The 23,953-nt window shown below is 39.1% G+C and overlaps 2 protein-coding genes across 2 annotated transcripts in view; both read left to right on the top strand.

The window, feature by feature from the left end:
* LOC145452069 (tyrosine--tRNA ligase, cytoplasmic-like) overlaps nt 1-23,953 on the top strand; it is a 539,006-nt gene that overhangs the window by 473,602 nt on the left and 41,451 nt on the right. The gene's annotated exons all lie outside the window — the stretch shown is intronic.
* Nucleotides 2,065-5,244, top strand: LOC145452338 (MICOS complex subunit MIC60-like). Its single transcript, XM_080330547.1, has one exon. It carries the CDS (start codon nt 2,155-2,157, stop codon nt 4,507-4,509), a length of 2,355 nt encoding a protein of 784 aa, XP_080186673.1. The 5' UTR covers nt 2,065-2,154; the 3' UTR covers nt 4,510-5,244.

Below are 23,953 nucleotides of genomic sequence, written 5' to 3'. Positions count from 1 at the left end.
TGTCAACAATATCCCCGTTCCATTGACATTGAGGCCGATTTATGTCTGCGATTCGGGTATATGAGAGGTTTTATATAGAGCCATGTCAGTCATCCGACATGCCGACGGTGAAATCTATACGGTAGGCTATAAGTTTGTGAAACTGCGTCATGAATCTGGTCTCCAAAATTAGAAGTAATTAAATTCTACTAGAGTAGTCCAGTGCAACCATACAGGTAGAAATCCGCTAGCCCACAAATGCCAGTGCTGTCACACCAATATATGAAATACTTGTAACATTATATCCAATTGGTTTGGTATTGCGCATCTACATGGCATGGGTTGGAAAATGGAATCCCAGTACCGTGCGTTTAGCGTAATATCTATGGTGTGCCGAAGCGGTTCTCAGCATCACATTCACACATGTGTGTAGTCAGTAGAATATTTGTTGTGCATGAGGCACATCATGTCTCATGAATCTGCGAAATTGCCTTTATCATGCAATGAAAATTCCAATCGGTGAATCGGGCATTAATGGCAAAAAAGTTACATTGACGGTTGACCCCATTCTTAGGCCAAGTGTTTGACTTCCGTATACAATGTTGCATGTCTGTTAACAAGATAGCGTAGCCTAATGGTGAAGCGTCCGGCTTCTTGATCGGTAGGTCGTGGGTTCGATCCCCGGCCGGGTCAGACCAAAGACCTGATTAGTAGCACTGGTATCCATATGCTTGGCGCTCATGCGCATTACTGGGATAGCATAGAGGGGTGGTGCAAGACTTAGAAAGCCGTAAAGGCTATATCTGCACTTCCTTGTCCAGCGGCATATGCACATCATGCACTCATGGTATGGTATGCATATGCACAGTCGCACAGACCTGATTGGAATCGCTGGCCTTTTTGCCTGATATATCAGGTGAGCACCGATGATTTTCCAAGTTGAAGTAATTTAATAAAAAATAATAAAAAAATAGAATATAGTGTGAGCACAGGACACCGATTCCATACAGGTGCACAGATCGTGTGTATGACTCATTCCATTATAATTTAGATAAGATAGCGTAATGGTTATGCGTCCGGCTTCTTGATCGGTAGGTCGTGGGTTCGATTCCGGGCCGGGTCAGACCAAAGACCTGATTAGTAACACTGGTATCCATGGCTTTCCTGCTTGGCGCTCATGCATTACTGGGATAGCATGGAGGGGTGGTGCATGACTTAGAAAGTCGTAAAGGCTATATCTGCACTTCCTTGTCCAGTGGCATATGCACATCATGTACTCATGGTATGCATATGCGCAGATCGTGTGTATGTGTATCATGAGTCGGTGTATATGCCGCAAAAACATCAAGGACAAAAATAAACTACGTCTATTCCTTTCCTTTGCAAATTTTCTGACATTTGTAATGTCTACCATCAGAATTGTCCAATATTTACAAATGTTGTTCTTTTTTTGAATTCTGGGTACATTAAAAAAAATTCGATTGAAAAATTTCCAGCGGTTCAAAAGATAATGCAATTCAAAATTATCATGTCACTAGGTGGCGCTGCACGCAAAAATATCTCAAATCCATATTTTTTGCTGTAATGATGGTGCAGAATCAACTAAAATGTCCAATTATACAATTTTGGGGCCAAGGAATTGAAAAAAATCAACATTTTCGCTCTAAACTCGAAGAAAAAAAGTTACGGACAAAACAAAATTGGGGGGGGAGTGGACTTGAAAATCCATGTAGGATTCCGTTTACACAAAAAAAATTATTGCAAAATGTACTCTGAAGCAGTATGATTGATAAAAAGTTGGATTTTTAAATTAATCTCTATTCCCCAAGGAAATCACGAAAAAAAATTATCTTTTCTTTGAGTGATTGATTATAATAGTAGTTACGGTGAGCAGATTTTAACTGCTGCCCACAGAATTCAAAAAAGAACAACATTTGTAAATATTGGACAATTCTGAGTGTATGCATTACAGCCCCTGTTAAGTTATAATGGAATTAGCCGTATGTGTATCATGAGTCGGTGTATATGCCGCTAAAAACATCAAGAACAAAAATAAACTACGTCCTTTCCTCAACAGTGAAAGACAACTTATCAAATCCGTTTCATTTCATCACAGCTATGTGTGCTTGAAAACCAGATTACTAACCGATCCGGTGCATACTGACATATTCCAAGATGCTGAGCAGATACCGTCTCGCGCAAAGACTGCCAAAATTAGCCAACAGCCAACGCGGGCTCTCCTCGGCCGCATCCTCTGGCGGTAAAACTCTCGCTGTCGGAGCAGCCGCTGTCATCGGCGGAGGCGGGGCAGTATCGATCGCAGCATGGAAAGTGCCAGGCTTCAGGAAGAGCATCGAAGATAGAATACCTCCGATTAAATCGTTGTTTGATCCTATTCTCGGCCCGCGGCAGGAAGATTTACAATCTCGCGCTGATGAACTTTTTAAAAAGCCAAATAGGGATTATTTCGAAGCGCCTATGAAAGACTCTAGGAAAAGAAACGAAGGTAAAAAAGAGACCGATTCTCAACCTTCGCTTACTCAAAATAACGAGCAAAAAGCTCCCACCAAAGAGTCTAATTTAGAAGGTGAAAAGCCTGCTTTAGAATCTGTGTTGCCATCGGAAAACCCAACCAACGCCACAGATGAAATCATGTCTTCCGAACCTGCGACAGAAATTATTGAAAACAAAGAAGACGTCGTGCCAGAAGTTAGCGCGCCTGCTCTAGACACCACTAGCAATACATCATATTCTACTTCTGTGTTGGAATCTGTAGAAATCCAAAATGATACGCCCCCTAACACAGACGAGTCGATTTCAAACGTACCTACTCAAAAAGAAATTGAAAATAAAATGATCGAATTAGAAGAAGATAAAAAAGCAAATGACGCCGCAATGTCGGCTATTCTTGACGATACGTTAACATCGTGCGCATCTGTATGCTCTTACGCGATCGAGAGCAATAATGAAGCCGCAGAAGCTATCACGTTGCACACGTCTCTGATCAAAGCTGCCATGAATGATGCCGACACCACACCGCAAGAAAACACGGAAAAATGGACCGATATATCTCGCGTTCTCGAACAAAAATCTAGACTACAATCCGAGGCTGAATCTTCGGCACGCGACGCCAGGCTTGAATTAGCCAAGCTGGAAAGAGTGATTGTTGAGATGAAAAATTCAGACAGCGAATCTGTCGCTGAGAAGATCGTAAAGGTTGAAGAAACATGCAACCAAATGCGGAAAGAATTAGAGGAAGGCGCTAAAAACGTGAACGTAGCGTTGTCCGAATCTCACGTCGTATCGGAATACAAGGATTTGGTGGACAAAGCAAAAGAACAGTTTCGAGAAGAGCTGATGTCGATCGTGCCCGACGTTAAGCTCGAATCGGGATGGAGAAAACTAAGTCAAAAGCTGTCCAACGACGATTTAAACGCGTTAATCGCTCACGCGCATCGTAGAGTAGACCAGCTGCAACGCGAACTAGCCGAGGAACGCGCCATCGCCGTACACCGCATCGCGGCAGCCGTTAAAATGGCCCGCGAAAAGTGGGAGGAAAATTCAGCGATTGAAATCGAAAATAAAATTAGTTCCATAAAACGTGACGCGGAGACGGAGCATTACAGGAAAATGACGGAAGTGCGGCGAGATTTCGAAAACGAGATGAGGTTACAGTTAAAAAGACAGGCTGCTGCCCATTCAGATCATTTATCCGATGTTCTCGCCGTACAGGAGAAAGAAATTCGGCAACAACAAAGCGACGAGTTTGATAAGAAGCTACTCGAACAGGAGACGCGATTCTCCGATGAAATGTCCGCGATTAAAAGTCAGTACGAGAGCGACGTGCTGCGAATTTCTGAGAATTTTCAATTCGAACTGAACCGAGCCCTAGCGAAAGTAGCCGGCATCGAAACGGCGGTAGACGGACGCGCGTTCGCCGAAAACGAATCACGAAAAGCGCAAGAATTATGGCTCGCTTGTGAAGCTTTACGCGTAGCGGTACAGCACGGCGATTCCGGAAAACCTGCGCCTTTACGTAAAGAGCTGCAAGCGATTGGCAGCGTTCCCGGTGTGGAATCGCTTGTGCGCGATATCGTCGATTCTTTTCCGAAAGAAGCCTACGACCGCGGCGTTTTTACGGAGGACGCGTTACGTTCTGCTTACCGACGCGTGGCTAAAGTGTGTCGTCGCGTGTCGTTGATTAACGAATCGAGAAATTCTTTTTTCGATTACGCCCTCTCGTATTTAAAATCTCTTCTTATCATCAGCCGTGCGCAGACCGAGCCTCCCGCGGATTTAGACGTGTCGGGTCTGGACACTTTTAGCATACTCAATTACGCGACTTACTGTCTGGAACGCGGCGATTTAGAACAAGCGGCGAGATTCGTTAATCAGCTGGAGGGAGAACCTCGGCGTGTGGCGGAGGGCTGGCTGCGCGAAGCCAGGTTGTTGTTAGAAACTAGGCAAGGTGTGGAAGTGCTGTCTTGCATGGCGTCTGCCACCAGTATTGCTGCGAATTTGGAATTGTAATGTGCAGTCGTGCAATTTCGTGACAATATCAAGAAACTAGAAATTACATATTTGTTGCAGTGATGTTTCTGCAATGCCGCATAGATTTTCGTGCCGATAAACCAGGGGTTGCTAAACTGTTTTAATGCAAAATCTGAATGTAGTCGGTAGCGTGATCCCCTAACATTTATCGTAACGTACTTACACAAAATTTCAAGTAAATATATAGGAATGATCACTGAAAATAGTTGATTACCTGACTGCTGGAAAAATATCTCCACTTTGAGACATGCATCAGTTAAGGAGCCACCTGGTAACTGAAAAATAATTGGTCAACACCTCTGCCCATCACGATCAATTAAGTATAAAATTAGGACATATCTTATGAAGGAAGATGTAGTTTTACAGTTGTAGTTTCAACGTTGGCCTTTCACAGACCCCTTGAAAGTAGTGCGTGAACTCCAGTTCTTTGAGAATCCGTACGATGTACCTTTAAACCTAATTCTTTACGCTTGTCCCGCCGTTGTCCATTCTCGAAATTTGATGTACGGCATATTTTATTGATGCTGTTTCACTGGCAATGTTTTGTTTGTACGCGTAATTTTGCTGTACATGACACTGTACGCGTAATTTTGCTGTACATGACACTATCATAGAGTGATACTGTATGCTTGTTGCAAATGCTTTATTGTCGGTGACTTTATTATAGTGAGATAGTCGCTGCAAATTATGAATACATTATTTCTGGAATTGAAATTTGAAGCTTTTTGGAAGTTGATGAATTTGAGAGGTCACAGTTCCAGGGTGGTGTGGTTATGAGTGAGCGAGTCAGTTTCTACATGGATATTGTTACAAGGTATTTTTAAGCCGCCACGAGCTCTTCATGACTTCGCTACTAATTTTGTATTTCCAATGACTCGTTTTATGCTGTTAGGGCCTGATGGATATCAGACTTTTGAGCCGATATGATATGTTGGTGCTGATGAAGCCAATTGGCCTATTTTCTGATGATATCAAAATGTGATGTGCATCAACTAGAACTTCAACTAATTTCAAAAATGTATCCCATAAACATTCTTCAATTTGCAAACAAAATCATGTTAGAGTAAAAAACTAATTTCCAGTGGCTGAAAAACACAATTTCCAGTATTTATTCAAAGCGAACCTCCGTGGTTCTTGTATATCTGAGGACATTGTCGCTTGGAATACTGATAGGGTTGGTAATGTCATTGGATAGGCCAATATAATTAGACTGTAGTAAGGCTCTACATATGATAATGGTTGAAGCACCAACAAGCTATGGCCTTAACAGTCATTTTCATAACCAAGGTAATATTGAAGAACCTTGGTTATGTGATTGGTTGCGTAAAGCAGCGATGACTGGTTAGGAAGCTATTTCCTTCTCTGTCTGTGCTCCTGTTGAACTTCTCATTTTCAATGTTACTACAAAGTAATTTAAGACTTGGCCCTGCTATGTTATCTTCTTAATAAGTGGTTGGTAGTCTCTTCTGCTCAAACGTTACGCTCAATAATAATTTTGCGAAGAGGTTCCTGTTCCTCGTATAGAATTCGAATATCACAACAAATTATATTTATTCACAACATTTATTGACTCTGCGCATTTTAAAAGCTCAGCAGACATTGTGACATATGAATGGCAGAAAAACAATATGAGAGATTCGCAAAACGAGAGTGTTGAGTACGTAAGCAATGAGACTAATACATATTGGCTTTAACACATAGATAAAGATAAAACAATAAATACTAACAATCATTCAACAACAACATTGCAGTGTGTCCTCGAATAATGCAGCTGAAAGAAGTTGATTAATGCCAGATACATAGTTAATTTTCAGCCCTCATCCACGAATGCACGCGAGTCTTCTATCTCATCAACAAAGGCCCGTACTTGTTCATCTGTGTGTTCAATCTCGATTTCCACGCATCCCTTGTCGAATTCTTTATCAGCCATGAGGTGTTAACGGATCGAATTACTTTTGTCAGTCGTTTATGGTTCACAGCGTCCACGCCACAGCCTGTACCATTTCAGAATGACTTTTTGCGCAGCGTATCTGCGCAATAAGTGTCACGTGTGTGCCCGAACATGTAACGATAAGACGTTGTCATGAAATATCCATCCATTATAGTAAAATCTTAATCATTCAATTAGGAACGTTCAAATAAATATGATAGAATGTATGGTTGAATGAAAAGCCTGCATTAAAAGACCATCGCTGTTTGTTAGTGTCAACTTCTCCAATATTTTTGCCGACTTAATTTCAGAAATATACATCTGTATGACACCACAATGAATTATTCGTTGATTTTTTATTCTTATAATTGAATAATGTTCACGTTCCATTTTTTAAAATTTGCAAATGTCAAGTTTTTTGTATACCGGTGACGTGGGGGTTGGTTTATTCAGACACCGGATACACTGGAATTTGGGTGCTTCTCATTCTTCGATATCAAATTTCTTTTCGACCGGCTCCAGTATACCGATCTTCAAGTGGCAGCTTCACACAACATTCATTGATGTGGATGTTCTAAAAAACAGTTACTTCAAGTCACATTCATTCTAGTTGCAGTTGTAACCCCTTAAGGTTGTAAACATTAACGAAAGTAATTTGAGGCTTGGCTATGCTAGATTCTCTTCTCCATAAGTGGTTGGTAGTCTCATCTGTAAATACTATGTGTTCTTTAATAATTCTGCAACTATGTGGCAAGTTTCCTGCCAAACATATTAGAATTTCAAGTCCATTAATTAGATCAGTGGTTCCCAACCGGGGGAATCTGGCTTAAATTTTTAGGAGGAATATGGCTTTGGCAATCACTGGCGTAGCCAGGGGGGGGCGAAAGGGGCGGTCGCCCCCCCCAAATTTTCTGAAAATTTTCGTAAAATCAATAGATATTAGAGTATTTTGGGGCAAATGTATGCAACCTAAAATTTTTCTTCGCGCTTGGCGCGATTTAGTGTTCGTTCATGTCTTGATTTTGTTATCGGTATCACGAAAAAAATTTATTCCGCAAATACCCATTATTGAATTTAGCTGCATTCTCAATTATGAGAATACAACAGTACCAGTAGATACACTAGAGTAGCTCGAGGTCGTTGGGTTGATTGAGTCTGTAGGAGTGTTAGTTTAGTATGGGGGTTGGGGACTGTTAGCTCCGGCAACTTCCGTTCCGGGACACACGAAGATATATAAAGTATGCTACATGCTACTCCGCAAAAGTGCGCTCCCAAAATGATTGACCACCATAAAACCGACCCATGTATTCCGAAGCCTTCGATATAGATTTTCGGGTGCTTAAATGGCTGGCGCCGAATGATCCTGTCCCTGCAATCAGACCCCTCCAACATAAACGCAACTGGCACAGGAAAATATCACCACCTCCCGTTAAAAATTGCTAATTTGAAATTGAACGAGTCTGATCAAAGGAGTTTTTTAATTTGGTCTGGTATGTATCAGCGATTTCAATCTTTAAAGTAGCGTCAATCTCTACCAGAGGTTACGAACAAACCATGCTTCAACGAAGTAATAAGAATAGACACCACTTGCTCATATAGACGTACCAATATTATTGATCAAATTCTTTCATTTATTCATAAAATATTTCCGCTCCGCGCGACTAGGGCCGAAATTCACGCTGATTGTTCACAATTTTATGTCAGCGATTTGGGCTCATCCGTGCAACGACCGCCTAATAAGCTATAGTTGGCAACTGGAAGCTTCCATAGGGTATGTGTGTGTGTGCGTCTAAGAATCGTATGTATAAAGGGTAGTGATGAAATTGCCTATGGCAGGATGTACGATTCTGCGAGATGTTCCTACGGGAGAGCTCCCCTAAAGTCATAACCCCCCCCCCCCAAACAAAAATAAATTGTTTTTCTGGCTACGACCTTGCGTGTGCTTGATCTCTTGAGTGGTGACAGCTTTCTACGCAAGTCATGAAGTAACAGCAATAAATGACAACTGTCCTGTCCGGCGTCCACCCTATATAACAGGGGCGGCCAACCCGTGGCCCGCGAGAAGGTTTAGAGAGGCCCGCGGGTTAATTCTCGAAATTACTAGTATTATCAAAAAATAAATTACCAAAACCGAATAACTAAAATTTGATTAGCCTGACCGCGAAATTTGGGATTTTGCCGACTAAAATTCAGTTCTGAGTTCCGACGCATTGGCGTAGCCAAGGGCCAGTCACATTTTTCGCAGATCGTCGTATATGACTATATAATGTACAATATTTCGCGCGGCTAGGTTGGGGATCCACACCAAATCTTCATGTCATAATTGTTATTGATTTTGATGCGTATTAATATAAGTATTGTTTTCAACGTTATACCTATTATCCGGTACGCTCCTATCGGAAGACTAAAAAAGGTCATCAACATTCAAGTGGCCCGCGCAATGGTTCGTAAGTCTCATGTGGCCCTTTGGCCACCCTGCTCTAGAAACTCTAACTAGTCTTGCCGTGAGGTATGAACATATAGCTCCAGATGTATAATTAATTGCCCCCTGAATGTTTGATGACACCACTTCTATCAGCCCTGCCGGCAAATCTGATAATGAAAACGTATTTACCATATGCAAAGACCAATATAATGAACCAATTTCATTCATTAACCATGAAAAATTTTCGCGCTTCGCGCGATAGTGTTATCGTCCTGGTTTTCCACAATCAGCGTTTGATCACATCCGTCTGTGAGTGTAATATATATAACGATCGCCCCAGATGTTGTGTTAATCATCCAATAAGCGCCCAATTCCATCGATTTTACCTATTTTTTTCCTTATCTTTAAGGGGGGGGGGTCATTTACGTAATCGAATTTTTCGCCCCCCCCAAATATTTTTTATGGCTACGCCCTTGTTGGCAATGTATCGGAAGATACACTGGATTCGCAAGGTTTTTAGATTTTTATGGTATAGAACTGTTAAGTAGAAGTTAGTTCTTTACAATTATATGTTTCTTTGGCGGATTTCAAGCTAGGTGTATGTTTAAATGCCTTCCGTAGATATTTCACCCCCTGATAAAGTGACAATGTGACTATGTGTAAATATCTAGTATCAAAAAGGCATCATTAAATGCATTTTCCAACATTAGATTCAGGTTTTTATAATCAAATTTAGTATGAATCTTAGTTTTTGAAGGTTCACCTGTCCGCAAGATTTGTTTGGAAGCTTTACCAGTCCGCGAGGTCAAAAACGTTGAGAACCACTGGTTTAGACCAGTGCTTCTGAACTTGCTTGGAGGCATTGGACTCCACAAGCTAAATAAAATGTGCCGGAATTATTTATTGGTTTTGTGATGGACCACTTCATCTTTACAATTACGAATGAAAGTTTAGAATTTTACAGAAAATAATTGGCTGCTGAGTACTTTGCAGAAAAAAGTATGGGAATAAGGGGAGGGTTTCAAAATATGCGATGTTGACCAAAATGCTCGCGATACTCAGCATTGAGAGTTGCAAGCTAGTACACAAGTAATCAAGGTTGAGAACCACTACAGTATTGAATGAATAGTAGATAAGTAGATTGCAGGCTAAACGGCAATTAATTTACTAACAAACACTATGGCATATGATGATGAATAAACAAGAAAAGATTTCTATATTCATATTTTTTCAGACATGTTTCAAAGTTTCTACTCTGCTATCTCTTTAACTTTACGAGATGATCATGTCGCTATGCAACTATAATTGACGTATGTTGTTCGAATTACCTGCGTTGGTAGACTGTTTTCGTTTTCCTGAATATTTCTGTTCTTTTACACAGTCATGGTTGATTAACGCAGGCGCGGTACAAATCTGAAATGCAATGGTATGTGCTGTACTGTAACTGTGCAGTATCATTGTGAATGAGCACTAGTTATATGGCGGTGAAATTCTAGGCCGTGGACACTGGACATGGCCATGTAATAATTATTTTCTCACTAATGGACAGCACCAAGGTTTTAGTCTGATAAAAGTTCTAGTTACTTTCATTCCCATCAAAATTGGTTTCTAAAATCCCAATATAGAATCATAACTACAGTTACATTGTCACAGGGGGTCAATTCTTCATCGCAGTTCAAAAGTGCCCTGTGACAAGTTCGGAAACATACACACTAGCAACAAGACTGCAGTTCCAATATGCGTGCGAGTACTGCCCTCCATCTTAGTTACGCACCATGTTCTGATCATTGCTTAGTTGCACGTTATAAAAACTTGCAGCAAACAATACGAATTTATTCCACTTGAAGCTTTTCGATTGAAAAAGTTATGGATGAGGTTTAGGATTTGAATTGGATTAGGAGTTCCAAATCCGCTCATCTCTGCTATCCTACACACCCCTCGTCTGGTGCGCAAGGCCATTGCTGCCAAATTACCAAATTATATTTCAATAAGGTTTATTCCGATTTTTTCAAAATTAGTCCTGGAACAGTCTATGTAAGTATTTTGCCAATACGAGTAGCTGTTAACTGCCACAATCCGGTATTGTACTCAAGAAATGGATTTGATATACGTGTACTACTTCCTTAAGTGGTCGTCTATTGACTACTGTCGCTTCTACTGGGGATTTTTTTAGGCAAAACCTATTCTCCACTTTGGATTATAAGAGCTCCTTGGAGGTACAGAATTTCGATATATAATTGAATGGTGTATTCATATTGAAATGAACTTCTATATTTTCGGCTGACACACGTCAGGGCTAATCGTCAGCAACTAGTAGAGAAGGGGAAAGAACATTGTATATCAAGAATCATATCAAAAAATATGAAGTCACCAGCATGAAATTTCGAATAACCGGGGCAAATAGAGCGCGTAAGCTCAATGTACCATTTTAGACAGTACACAAACTCCTGTTGGCACAGACTTGGTTGGCGTATTTTGATAAAGGTCGACTCCAAGGCACACGAATGAAAGTGTAAAGGGCCTCTCCCGAGGGCGCGAAATCTGTCGCCTCGATAGTTTTTTGCCCGAAAAGTATTCTTTAACAAATGTTTGCCAATGGCAGAATTCATGACCTTTGCCTGTGATCAAGCTTGAGGGGATGAGTCAAGGGTGAGCACATCACGCTCGAAGAGAAGCTCACACTTGACTCTTTCCCTGAAGCTTCATTACGAACAGCAAAAGACAGCGGTTAGGGCGATGTCGCACAAAACTACGTACGCTGGTGGAATTTACGCAGTCGTTATCAAGTCACAGCATTGTTACAAACTGCGATGAAACAGGTATGATGGAAAAAATGCCAGATAACTTCAACGTGATGTAGAACAGGTATTATATTCTCTGTGGTCGCATAAAAGTTATATATCTGAACCTTTTACACAAGGCAGATGTCGTGAAGTAAAAAATTATTTCGGAGCAGCATATTCCGGCCTCAATCAAATCCTATAGATCAAAGTCATAGCAAAATAATCTATTATTTTTTACTACAATCGGGCCATGACTCAAAATTTTGCCATCAGTAAACACTTGCTTGATAACTCACGATATTAAACAAGACAAATATCGTGAAGCAATAAATTGAATTTGGAGCGGCATATTCCACCCTTCATGAAATCCAATACATCGAAGTCACAGCAATCTGCTGACTGTCGAATACAATCAGAGCATGGCTCAAAAATATGTACATCAGCCAGCACTTGCTTGATAACGCAACATGTCCTGACAACTATTGTGAGGACAGGTTATCTATCTTGGCAAAGGGTCTGAAGCCTATATTTCCTGTGTTTTGACCAGAAAGCATCAAAGGCGGTCTGTTACAACAGTGTCTGATGTTCAATAGTTTGGATCCACATTTTCAAGATTAAGACACGGCATGCGCTGCTAGATTTTATTATATTTGATCATGTGGGGCGAGAGAAGATCATAAATTTCCAATAATATATCCAACTTCTAATTTATTACCAAATTCATTCATTATCTTTAAAAAACTACAGTCTGATTTGCATCAATACCAATACTCATAATTTTGGTGCGCAGAACAAGCCGATAGAAATAAATTGATAAGTCTTGCATTAAACGTTACCTATAACGGCTATTTCGCAAATCGTGTAATACCAGACTAGAGGTGCTGTATTAGGGTTACCATATTTTGGAAATTTGAAAAGAGGACACTTTTTCAAAATTTCCAAACTTGCAAAACTGGAAGAAAATCCTGGAAAAATGGTAAATTTTTCCCACTTCGTGACCGGTTGACTAAAATAAATAGAAAAGGGCAACTTTCTCGCTCAGCGCCCAAAATACAGTTTTTTTCTTCATATTATAAGGTGGTTGACCCTTTTTTTTTAGTCAACTTTCCGGCTCAGCTCCCGAAATACCCGCCGGAGCGGTAATTCGTGCTGATTTACGGCGTCTCAGTTGATTTTGGGCCATATATTTTACCAAAATTCTCAAAAAGAGGAAAATATCTCAAAAAAGAGGACAAAAGGACGTCCTCCGAGGACACTTTAAAAAAAAAGTCAAAAAAGAGGACAAATCCTCTTAAAAGAGAACGTATGGTAACCCTATGCTATATCAAATGTGTGTGTGATTGTGAATCGGATGTATAAACTGTAGTGATGAAATTACTCATTTTGGAAAGAGAAGTTTGTGTACCCAATAGTATTTATGGGGTTGAATCTGAATTCTAACGGTATTAGGATTGCATTGTGCAAAATGGCACCGAGCATAGCCGAAGTGGTCGCAAAGAAGCACATTCATACCGTAAAGCCCAATGCATTGTTTTGTGCTGATTTGTAAAGGGTTCATGAGCAATTTGAAAATTTTATAGGAGACCGTCGTATGATTTTCTTTATAAAGTTCAAGAACCATTGATCTAGGGGGAGACAGAGAGGCAGAGAGTTTATTATCTGGTTGCAAATATATGACATATGGAACACAAATATTTGCGATGATCATTTATTATAGGTTTGTTATACATTAAATAATATGTCGCTTTGTTTTCTTTTGATCATACCAAATAGGTTTGTTAAGATTTAATTACATTACTGATTGATATTGTAAAATATTGACATAATGCATATTGACTTCATGTGACTGATATGATACGCATGAGTTAGCAGGGTCATTTTGAGATATTTTCCAAACTTATGCGCAATATGTTACACAATGGCGGATGAAGAACCTCAAAATGAATGCGTTGAAGTTGAAATTCACCCAGATGAACAGAACGGAGGGCATACATTCATCGACGATACCGAAAACATGGCCGACAACTTGCGTGCGTTCGTGACCGAAGACTGACTTTTTTCTTCGCAAATATTTGATGTACTGTGGAATGTTAATATTTTACACATTGATGGCTAAACTGTTAAATGATTGTTGGATTGCTCATTTCATTGCCATCTATATACACATACGGTAATAAAACATTTACGACCATTATGTGACATGTATTGACTCAACTTTGTAGGCTCAGAAAAGTGGGTGACAATACGGCAAATATGCGTGACTCAATCGAAAATCACGCCTGTTCAGCTGGAAGTACTAGGTTTTTAGTCAGCTGGAGCTTCATTGTAAATAAATCAGATTTGTATTGGATATATAAGTATTGCCAGGGTCATTCCTAACCAGAGACTATCGATATTTATGCCAGCACGGTTCGAAATCCCCGGAAATTTGGTAGGCTACAAACATAGACGTACTAATTCGAAACAGAATGAACTTCATTTAATCAATTTTGGACTTCGGGTCAAAAGTGAAGTCATTTTGAAAATTGACAATGTTCTGCTCATTTCAGGTCTGCGGAGCTCAAGTTTTATCAATGTAATACTCAAGAAGACGTGGCTATGTGTTGGAATATAGTCAAGATCCGCCACTTGGTTTTATAAGTAGTTTCACTGATGGGCTATACCTCCAAGCAGTGTTGTAATCAAGTCAAAAGGTTCCAAATCACAAGTCAATCTCAGTTTTATAGTTTTGACTCGAGTCAAGTCGAGTCATTTTCAATTCACTACCAATTCAAGTCCGAGTCCAAGCCAGTGAGTAAAGGTTCGAGTCCGAGTCATAAAGTTGTCACTCAAGTCCGAGTCCAAGTCATTGTGTTCATTGTTCAGTTTTGAGCTCAATCCAAGTCAACCCACCATTTTCAACTCTGCTCAAATGATCTAGAATGGCCCGTATTCATAATATCGTAATTTCCCTCAGTCCTGGCCCTATTTTCCAATCATCAGGACCGAAGAAATACCAATAATATAGCGACTTTAATTCTTCGAAGTTACAATGAAATGTCTGTCTTGGCCGTCCTAGTATCGAGTCACATGACTTGGTTTGAGTTATGGACAATGACTCGAGTCCAAGTCAAACTCGAGAGCTAGTCAAGTCAATACACAAATTGACTCGAGTCAAGTCAACTCGAATAGAGGGATATCTAAAACTTCAAGATATCCCTGCTCGAGTCATTACAACTCTGCCTCCAATGGATATGTATTATTTTGTACGGAGGGATGAAGGTTAAATTAAGGCGAAATTTGATCAATGGTCTGGAATCATTCAAGCATTACACGATTTAGACAGTGGATTACTTGAAACCGATCAATTATCCAAGCAAATAGGGTCTGATAGGAAAGCTCGCTTAAACTGAGAACAAAATTTACTAGCCAAGTTCAAGTCATCGAGTAATTGGTGTCGACTAAATCGCTGCATTTTGAATATGTTTGGATTGTTCGTTGACTCCAAGGTACATAACTTTAACTTTGTTTGCGCCATCAGAAGGAGTTCGAGTATCATGTAATAATAGTAATCTACAGTGGGTACTGTTCATTTCGATTATTTGAAATTTATTGCATGTGACATCAAAGTCGGTGATACAACTGTTAATATACAATGTCGTTTTGAATTCTCAACTAGTTGCTAGCGATTACTGTTGACAGGTGTCAGCCTAAAATATTCGAATTCATTTCAATATGAATGTATTATTCAATTGAATACTGAAGTTCTGTGCCTCCCCGAATCTCTTGGAATGTCACCAACGAGGAATGCCAGCATATCATGCAAATCAATGTCTGATTCTGATAGGATTTACGGAAGCTTTTTTGATACTGTCAGCCTATTAACGAGTAATCATGTTGCTATGCTAATATAATTTACATAAGTCAGTAAATTTACCTCATGAACTGCATCTTTTTGTTGGACTGATGTCCTTGTTCTTTCAAATATTGCTGTTCATTTGTACATGCAAGGTAAATTCAGTCTGATAAAATGCAATGCTAATCTGAAAAGCAAATCGACTGTGTAGTGTGCGGCACCATAAGACATGAGTACTGGGGGTGTTCAAAAAAACCTTTTTTTCAGATTTCATCGGCTTAGTTGCCAAATCGTCGGGTTACCTAAATAAACGTTGCACACCAAATCCGACTCAATTCCAACCACTAGAAGCCGAGGTCGGTCAAACTGAAATTTCGGTCATTTTTGAAATAATAGTATTTACTGTGACTGTGACTGTGTGAATTTCATCAAGCGGTCATGACCAAAATTCATGTTCCAGGTATGCCTGAAGAGGCAGGGAGGGATGTCTTTGCCATTTGTTTTGATATTGACAAGGGCCTATGGTAGAGTTTGGAGGAAGACATCGCCAATAAACGAAAACAAGATATGACACAGATTAGCTGGAAATCAGCTCACTTCATTGACATAGCCACGTTGAAAGGATGGTGAGATAATTTTCAAATAGAGTACTTTACACAATGAAATTAACAAACACGAAAAGGAAATTAACTGACAAGCAGGTAAAATACAGGTAAATATATTTCTCAAGTGATAGTCATATCTAGGAGCATTTCTATACGGACTAATTTCAATTTCACGAAATCTATCCCAGTTGTGCGAGGCATGCTGATGACTCTCTGCCTTGATTCGACATTTTTCCTGATTGCAAAGTCGCCATTCCCGAAATCTCATCCACAGAGACATCAGTTGCATTCCTCAGCAGCTCGGTGTTCGAATATTTCTCTGCTACTTGACATTGACTGATCCAGTGCGTTAAAATGGTGCTGATTGCAATTGAGAATGGGCTATGCCATTGAATAGTATTTATGAGTTTATGGTACGTTGATACTGGAGCTTTTTATGTGCTGGAAACTTTGCGAGCTTCAGGGAAACTAAATGATAACCCACTGAGCTTATAAAGCATATTAGTCATTTTCTGGTCGTTCAATATCACCTGAATCCCCTTCTTGTCATAGTGCAGTGGTTCTCAACCTGGGGGGCATGAAAGCATCTGAAGGGGGCGCAACGAAGTGGTCAACTGAAAAAAATTTCCATGCTCTGCGCAATTAACCTCCATTTCTCGCGTCTTTCTCTATATATGGACCCATTTTCATACTTTTTTAATTATCTCATCAACAGTCATAACCTTCCATGCCATCAAACAATCTGTTGGGGTTGCTAGCATCCCGGTTGGATTTTGTGATATGACGATCAGACATGGGGTAATCGCGATTAGTAATCGTAATCGATTACGACGATTACAGCATTTTCAAGTAATCGTAATCGCAATCGACTACATTCGAAAAAATTCCGAAGTAATCGTAATCGTAATCGACTACTGCCCATATCTAATCGATTTCTTTGTGAAAGAACAATTACTTTTATTTGTACAAGGACTATGACATCCACTGAACATTCGTGAACAAGAAAGATATTATACCAGGTTCATGATAACACAAACGTTTGATTTTTAAATGCCATTGCGCATTATTACGTCAGAAGTAGCCTATTAGCGTTGCTAGTCATTGCGTAAGAAGTATCCACAGTAAATAGATATTCGATGTACGTCACGTACATTCGTGTGATTGTAAAAACACCCGCCGTGCTGTATATCAGGTTATCAACCCATCCCACATGTCAGCACCCCGGAGCAGGATAATTAATCACCACTCTACCAAGTAACTTGTGTATTGATGTTTGGTTAGGCAAACACAGTTTGACCGTTGCTGCTTGGCGAGCAGTAGGCCTATGTAGTACTACATACACCGGACAGAGATTTGAAATTTTGTACTCGTCAGATATAACACTACGGTTTCCACAACGAAGCAATAAAAATCAACAGTTGCTGATATATATCACAACCGAGCCTTTTTTGCCGTTTCTCGTAGCGGCAGCTTTCAGTACATTATCTGTATTAAGTTGAAGGCAGAATTTTATGTTCTATTCATCTTATTTTCATATGACTCTACTTGAAACATGCGCTAATCGTTATTTCAAATTCTTTACTCAACATTGTGACCTGCCGCCATAGCCATGGGCTTATATATCATGTTAGCGTGGGTTGTAGCTAGACTCAGGAACAAAACAGCTATTCGTCCCCCAGTCCAAACGTTAGTCTTTGGCCCCCATAGGGTGATAATTTCAAGTTGAAGACTGAATTGCGTCAATAACATTGGTAATCGCATTACATTATTATTAATTTTTATTCTTCTCTCTCTCTCTCTGCCCCCGATGGTCAGATTTACCTGCAGAGCTGGGGGCACGTAATTCACAATTATAACGTCTGTTATCTTGTTCATAATTACTGTAGTGTATGTTGTTAATTCGTTATTTCCGGTATGTTATATATTCAAAAGATATTGTTGTATCCCTAACGTAGCAGACTAAAAGAAAAACTTTCGTGAGACGCACACAAAAATTGTCATGTCTTTAATGCTCTGTGAGTGTCCGGGTGGCATTTGCATTGTGGGCTCGGATTGGAAAGACTGGACTATTAGCCACGCCCACCCAGCGCAGCTATTGACAATGGACACATGACCTAAATTTCGGCCAAGGTCTTTCTTTAGTAGCACACTTCGTGAAGTCGCGTGTTGGTCGAAATTGCATATGTCTTTTGGTGTGTCGTGGCACGGTATTGACTGGAAACTAAATGCCTATTGCTACAAATAGGGTTGCATTTAAAACAAAAATAAATTTAAAGCCAGCATGTTTACAACATGCTCTTGTTTAAAACATGTTTTTAAAGCCTTGACGTAACCAATGTGGATTGACATTGACAATTGAAAATATAGGGTAAATATAGCTCCTTTGATGAAATATCTGTACTATAACTGTTGAACCGACTATTTTGAGGGGTTCCAACCATTTCATATCGATGTACGTCGGCCAAATCGGGTAGTAATTGTGGAAAGCATTTACACAATTATGGCATAATTTTACAACTTAAAAAAACACAATTTAAATACATGCCTACTATAAATTATGTATGCTTTTTTGTTGAGGGGGAGACGTATGCATTTCAAAATCAAGCTTATCTAGAGAGAATTTTCAAGGTAATTAAATCTTTCGAGAATACTCTGTAATTTATGTTGGTTTACGATATACTCTTGAGTCCCCTCCGAGCTCGCTCCCCACCCTGTTGAGAAATTTGGGGTGCGGCAGTCATGGACCTGGCAAGAATGCAATTGGTTGGTTGCGATAAATCGTCCTCTAAAAATGGGCAATGGGTACATTATGATGTAACAAGCAAATGACGCATCTTTTTTAAAGGAAGTTTGTTATCTCGTTAGGCATTTTCAGCGCAATCCATATATTGTCTTCCAATATAACTTCTAAAATGCAAAATAAATGTAATCGTGAGTAATCGTGATTACTTTTCCAATGTAATCGTAATCGACTACTTCCTGATTTTGCTGTAATCGTAATCGTAATCGCGTCATTCGGAAGTAATCGTAATCGCAATCGATTACATTCATGAAGTAATCACCCCATGTCTGATGACGATAAGATGGGCGCAAAATTTTTCACTATCATAAAGTGGGGCGTGTCTAAAAAAAGGTTGAGAACCACTGTCACAGAGTAATAAAAAGTAATGGCGTTTTACCACGATACGGATACATTTAGATGGTATTCATCGAATGTGGGGGGTGACATGAAGAGAGGACGATAATTTTTGATGGAAAGAAGATCTGTCACGATGACCATTAGTCTTATAATTCACATGTGAGAGTACTATAGGAGTGCTGCAGAGCAAATGATAGAATTTCATATAATATCAAATTGTATCGTGAAGAATTCTACATTGGACCGACAAAGAATATAGATATTAACTATCACTTGAGAAATATATTCACCCGTATTGTACGTGCTTATTATCAGTTCATTTCCTTTTTGTGGTTGTTAATTTCAGTGGGTAAAGTACTCTATTTGAAAATTATCACAGCATTGCTTTAAGGTGTCTATTTTAATGAAGTGGACTAATTTACAGCTTATCCGTGGCATGTCTCTTTTTCGTTTACTGGCGATGTCTTCATCCAAACTCCTCCATGGGCCCCTTTCAAGATCAAATCAAGTGGAAAATACATCCCCGCCTCTCCAGGCATACCTGGAACACAATTTTCGGTCGTGTTGGTGTGACGAAATTGGCCACCGTAAATAGCCTACTATTATTTCAAAAATGACCAAAATTTGAATTTGACTGACCTCGGCTTCTACTGGTTCGAATTGAGTCAAATTTCGTGTGAGAGGCTTCTTTAGGTAACCTGTCGATATGACAACTAAACCGATGAAATTTGAAAAAAAAAAAAATTAACACTTCTAATGAGCACCAATTGTATGAGGGTAGAAAGAAGCTTTTTCAATAGATCGGTTAGGCTATGCTGTAAACATGTAGCACTTTCTTACAAATGGTCAGTATAAGGGCGATAATCGGATGAAATTTTCATCATCACCAATTGCTAGATTGAAAAGTTATGTCTTATTCCAAGCATGTAGTCACGAGCTCGAATTATAATAGCAAATCATGCAGTGAAATTCATGGTGCACCAAATCAATTCATTACGGTAATTCATTACACTGGTCAACACATATTTTTAGGCAGACAAAGTAAGAGTGGTTTTCGGAGTTCTGAAGGGCACTGATTCCGAATATGATCTTAGTTTTTCCAAATTGGCTCTTGTTGCGGAGAAAACCCATGGGGCTATTTTGACCAAAATATCCCATTTTCGGGGTAATGACTAGATATAAAATTGGTTTAGTCGTACTATAAAGTTTAGAAATTCAATCTACTTTTTATTTTTACACACAGAAGACGATTTTATATCAAAATACAGCAACAGCACTACATTTAGGGGTAATAGATTTATCATGGTTACAGACTTTCACGGATACCATATACATAAATTTACTCCAGTCATGTAGATAAGTATTCGCCTGGATACTCAAATAACGTGGCATCAATTCGATCAGTCTTATACCAACCACCTATTGTAAATTTGAAATAATCAGTTGGAATACAATATTATTGATATATTTTAAATCGAAATTGATTTTTGTACGATTTTCGCCTGTAAGCTATTTAGTGCAGGTTCTCGAAAGGTTCCGGCAATGGTCTAACATAATATGTTCAATGGTTCATCTCATCTGCCCTGATATCTTTCTTTTGTTGTTCTGATGTCTTGGTAGAACCTCTCCCCTTGCTAATCTACAAGATGATCAGGATATATATCAAGATGACTGAACAGGAAGTGAACTTTTATGCTCATGTTTGTTCCAAGTTTTCGATATTCAGATACGAATTTTCGGACCAACTGTTTGTGGTTGGGTGCTTTGTGATCAGCCAAAAAGTTTTTACCCACTACATCTTAGGAGAAATTACATGCTGTGAGCTCCTCCTAATGTGAAATTGGAATCTATCATCGGCATTCGAATATACCGGATACCAGATTTAAGTTTCTTGTTTGATAGGGTTACGGGATATACCCACTTTGTTGACTCAGTGGAAAATTATTCATTTACCATTCAAAAGAAATGAGACACATATGAGTATTGTAGTTAAGCCTTTCAAGGACCAATTTTATAGTTTTATACTCCTCCTTAATCTTGGTAGAATGACCAATTGATATAGGAATATATGAATTTCAGTTGTACAAAAAAGTACACTTTTTAGGCTTGACAAACTACATTTTAGACAAACAAATATTTCGCATCATGCCATGTTGATATTGATAGAATGACTGAGAATGACATGAGGGTTCTTCGTAGTCAATTGGCCATTTATGCTCAGTATAAAATTGGAAAAACTACAATTTTCTTCCTACCAAGTGAAATATTTAAGGGTAAATACAGTAATTTTGGGCTTTTTTAGGGGTATAAATATCTTCTGACAGAGAGCCAATCTGAAAAAACTAATGTGATATTCGTAATCAGGAACCTCAAAAACCCACAAAACAGCTCTCAGATGTTCCGCCTAAATTTTTTTTTCATTTTGTTGACCAGTGTCATCATTAAATATTTATTGAGAAAGTTGCTGTGATTCCTACCAAAATTGTTTTGAAGGATCACATTATCAACTCAAATTATAATTACACTTACACTGTTCACTGCCATGTGGTCAACTTTTCATCTCAGTTCAAAATTGCCCAGTGTCGGAGGGCCAGAATAATGAACATATGTATTTTGCCAATACCGGTAGCCATCAACTGCCATATCGTTTGAGATCACAACGTGGAAAGGTAGATGTTACAATGAAATTTTATGTAACCATGTGATATACCTCACAAGATGCGGGACATGGTGCCTCAATGCTGAGCTGAAAAACACAAAAATTGTTAGGTAAAAAGCTAATGGGTATGTAGCCTACTCAATCGTGAAGTGGTTTGAATCCAGCCAGAATTATGGAATTGTTTCATCTTAAAACGAGTGAATAAGTGCTACATTTCTTAGCATAGATGGTCAAAATCCAAATACTTTTACATTTTTGAAGTAGGCGCTACTCAAATTAATTTTACATACTTTTACTACTTCCTCAAGAAAAACTACTTACTATATTACATTTCGGATAGGGATACCATATGTCCACTTCTTAATAAAACTCAAATGTCCTCTGATGACGCCCAAATGTCCTCTTTTTGGTGCAATCCACCCTCTCTCTTTATTTTGAGCAACTATACAAAGACGACTAAAAAATGTCAATTCGCCACAAAGCACACATGCAGACCGGCTTTTTCTGAAACTGTCACAGAGGTTGATTGAAAAACAGGTCAAATCAACGGAAACTGTCCGGGAAACCTGGAGTCAGGGTACCGACGAGATAAGTTGACCTATTTTGCACAATACAATAGAGCCATGCAATAAAAATACCAAAAAGGAGAAATTCAAGTAATTTTCGTGATGAATGTTGTCACACAAAATTGCATAGACCTACAACTGATTTTCTGCACCTTCTCCGTCATACATGCCAGTAAAATCAAGGCATACTTACATTATTCAAACGATTTTTGGCGTGGGAGGCTTTTGTTGTGAGATGTTGATAAAACGCAGATTTGGATCGCATTTCAAAAAGTTTGAAAGCCAGTACATAGCACCAATTGAACTTGTTTGTGAATTCTTCCTACTTCGTAGTAACACATCTATGAAGAGCATCCCGAAACTATCATTCACTTAATATGTCAAGAGTGCAGAATTTGGTATTTCAGCAAAAAAATATAATAGTAGTTGTACAAAACTGCTTGAGTAAGTGAAACAAGTAGATAAAGCTACTTGAATACTACAGAAAATTAGAAGTATTATGTAAGTGATGACCCCGAGATTTTAGGGCGGCGATAACAATATCACGAGCTGGATAAGGGGGCGATGAGTGAAGTAAGTTTGGAAACTACAGATCTAGGATCTCCCATGTCCTTATTGTCACAATATTTATTCGGAACGTACATCATAAGCTCACATCAAATCGGCAGTGCAGAACATTAGTACGACTCCCAATATGCAGCAATGTAATAAAACGGCACAGTGAAACAGTACTAAAAAGCGTCCATGATTCATGATTCATAAAGTAAATAGGTTTTGTCAAAGGAGAATCCTGACGATATGATTAGAATGTTATCACGCTTGGTTGGATTGAAAAATCCCATATTCCCATTGCAAACTCAAAATAAAATATTCAGATTGGTACCAAACTTCATTCAAGGATTTATCCCATCGGTAGGCAGTCATAAAGTCATAAATTCATGCACAGTGACAATATCGAATGAATAACAGCAACATTGTAGGCTACATTCAAATCTAATATGAATATTGGATCACAGCATCAGAAGAAACATCATGGTAACAAATCTTTAGATTTTCAACGTAAAGTCGTATCGTTCAATGGTCGGGAAGCAGTTGATGACCAGGAAGTCTTCAATTTTTTGATAAAATCATTCCTATGCAAGCACAGTGCAAGGTAACATCTAACGAGTAAAACTTTAACACAGTGACAAAACTAAGAAACTAATAAACATGCGGTCACAACACTGATTCATGTGAAGGCCTGTTCCCAGCAATATCCACCATAACTTTGTTTACTATTGCGATAACCACAATGGTGAGTTAAAAGGCCATGTTACTACATTAAAATGAAATAAAAGAAATGATCACACTCTCGAATCATAACTTCAACCAAGATGTAAATATCAGTTGTTATTTCTAGTAGAAATTGTACTAACTTGTTACGGTACTGATAGTGGACATGTCTTACAGACAGACTGCGCTCTAAATATGATGTGGTCTCA

This window comes from Botryllus schlosseri, chromosome 12, assembly GCF_051294905.1.
Source record: "Botryllus schlosseri isolate E-star chromosome 12, Bs_hap1, whole genome shotgun sequence".
Lineage (NCBI taxonomy): Eukaryota > Metazoa > Chordata > Ascidiacea > Stolidobranchia > Styelidae > Botryllus > Botryllus schlosseri.
Note: the sequence above shows the minus strand (reverse complement) of the source record. Positions and strands in the feature narration are given on the sequence as shown.

Coding starts and splice junctions, on each gene's coding strand:
- LOC145452338 (XM_080330547.1), top strand. CDS start 2,155: ATGCTGAGCAGATACCGTCTCGCGCAAAGACTGCCAAAATTAGCCAAC.